Source organism: Octodon degus, unplaced genomic scaffold, assembly GCF_000260255.1.
Source record: "Octodon degus isolate 3935 unplaced genomic scaffold, OctDeg1.0 scaffold00004, whole genome shotgun sequence".
NCBI lineage: Eukaryota > Metazoa > Chordata > Mammalia > Rodentia > Octodontidae > Octodon > Octodon degus.
In genome coordinates, this window is record NW_004524580.1 from 19,068,043 (window position 1) to 19,069,184 (window position 1,142).

Here is a 1,142-nt window from a genome sequence, read left to right on the forward strand (position 1 = left end):
GTGACCTTTCATGGCAGCGGCAAAGAGCAGAGAGCACGAAGAGAGAGGATCAGCAACCATGGCATCAGAGAGCAAGTCTGTCAGGCTGTCTCCCTTAAGTTGCATTCAGGATATCTGCTCCAGGATGGGTGTAGCGCTCACACCCATAATCTCCAAGGGTCATGAGTTAATCACAAACTCCAGAAGGCCTCCTCATGATTATGAGGCTTTGGTGAAAGACTAAACACAAATCATGACACAACCTATACCGATTTTGAAGAATGTTTTCCTGCTTGCTTCAGTACATAAATTTATGCAATGAGGGCAGAGGCTGTGTATGACTCATATTTCCAGTTGGGGAGGAGAACCCACTTGGTCTTATAGGATAGAGCCAATCAGTGAATTCGCCTCTCAATGAGGATCACAAGGAAGTGGGTATATTTATCCTTTCTCTTCCTCTCCAGATGCTTTCGAACAGCAACTGCTTTCTTAGTTAAGTGGCAGAGATCCTCAGAGACATCAGGAACAAGTCCTTTAGACTTAAGGATTCTCAAGATTTTATTACCTATCACAAAACATACTTGTGCAACACTGTGAGAGTCTCTCAGGGTCACACCGATTTGTGAGGGAGTCAGGCCCTTCCTGGCCAGGTTGTAAATTTGGCCCTTCACATCATTAGATGTCACATTCAGCCAGGTGGGGACACTGCTGGAATATGGCAGAGCCAACCGGCACAGGACCTTCCCGGGACCATGTATGTGACCCATGATGGCAGCGATCCGGAAGCAAAAGCTGTTTCTGTCTTATTCAACCAACATCAGATACTACTTTGTACTCACTGAAGTACCAGGCAATGTCCTAACATAACCTGTTTTATATTCTAACAATAGAGGCCTAAATAAATGTGGATCTCTGCCACAAAATAACATTAAGAATAGACCCTGAAAATAGCACAGAATAATACAAAGAAATTCAATCAGAGCAAAGCATAATGTGAGCAGTAATTTATGTGGAATTTCCTGTTGTTCACTGAACAACGGGGCAGTTGTGATCTGCAGTTTATAAAGCAGGACACAAAAGTATTAAGAAGGAAAGTGCCATCCCCTCCGTCTTCCTCCATTAAATTCCATTCTCATTTCAAGGTGATAAAGCCCAAACTTTTT

The 1,142-nt window shown here is 43.3% G+C and overlaps 1 protein-coding gene across 1 annotated transcript; it reads right to left on the reverse strand.

Annotated features, from left to right (window-relative positions):
- Window positions 1-374: 374 nt before the first annotated feature.
- LOC101573364 (40S ribosomal protein S13-like) lies at window positions 375-746 on the reverse strand. The gene has a single exon (XM_012515031.1). The coding sequence runs from the start codon at window positions 744-746 to the stop codon at window positions 375-377; it is 372 nt and encodes a 123-aa protein (XP_012370485.1).
- Between the last annotated feature and the right edge of the window lie 396 nt (window positions 747-1,142).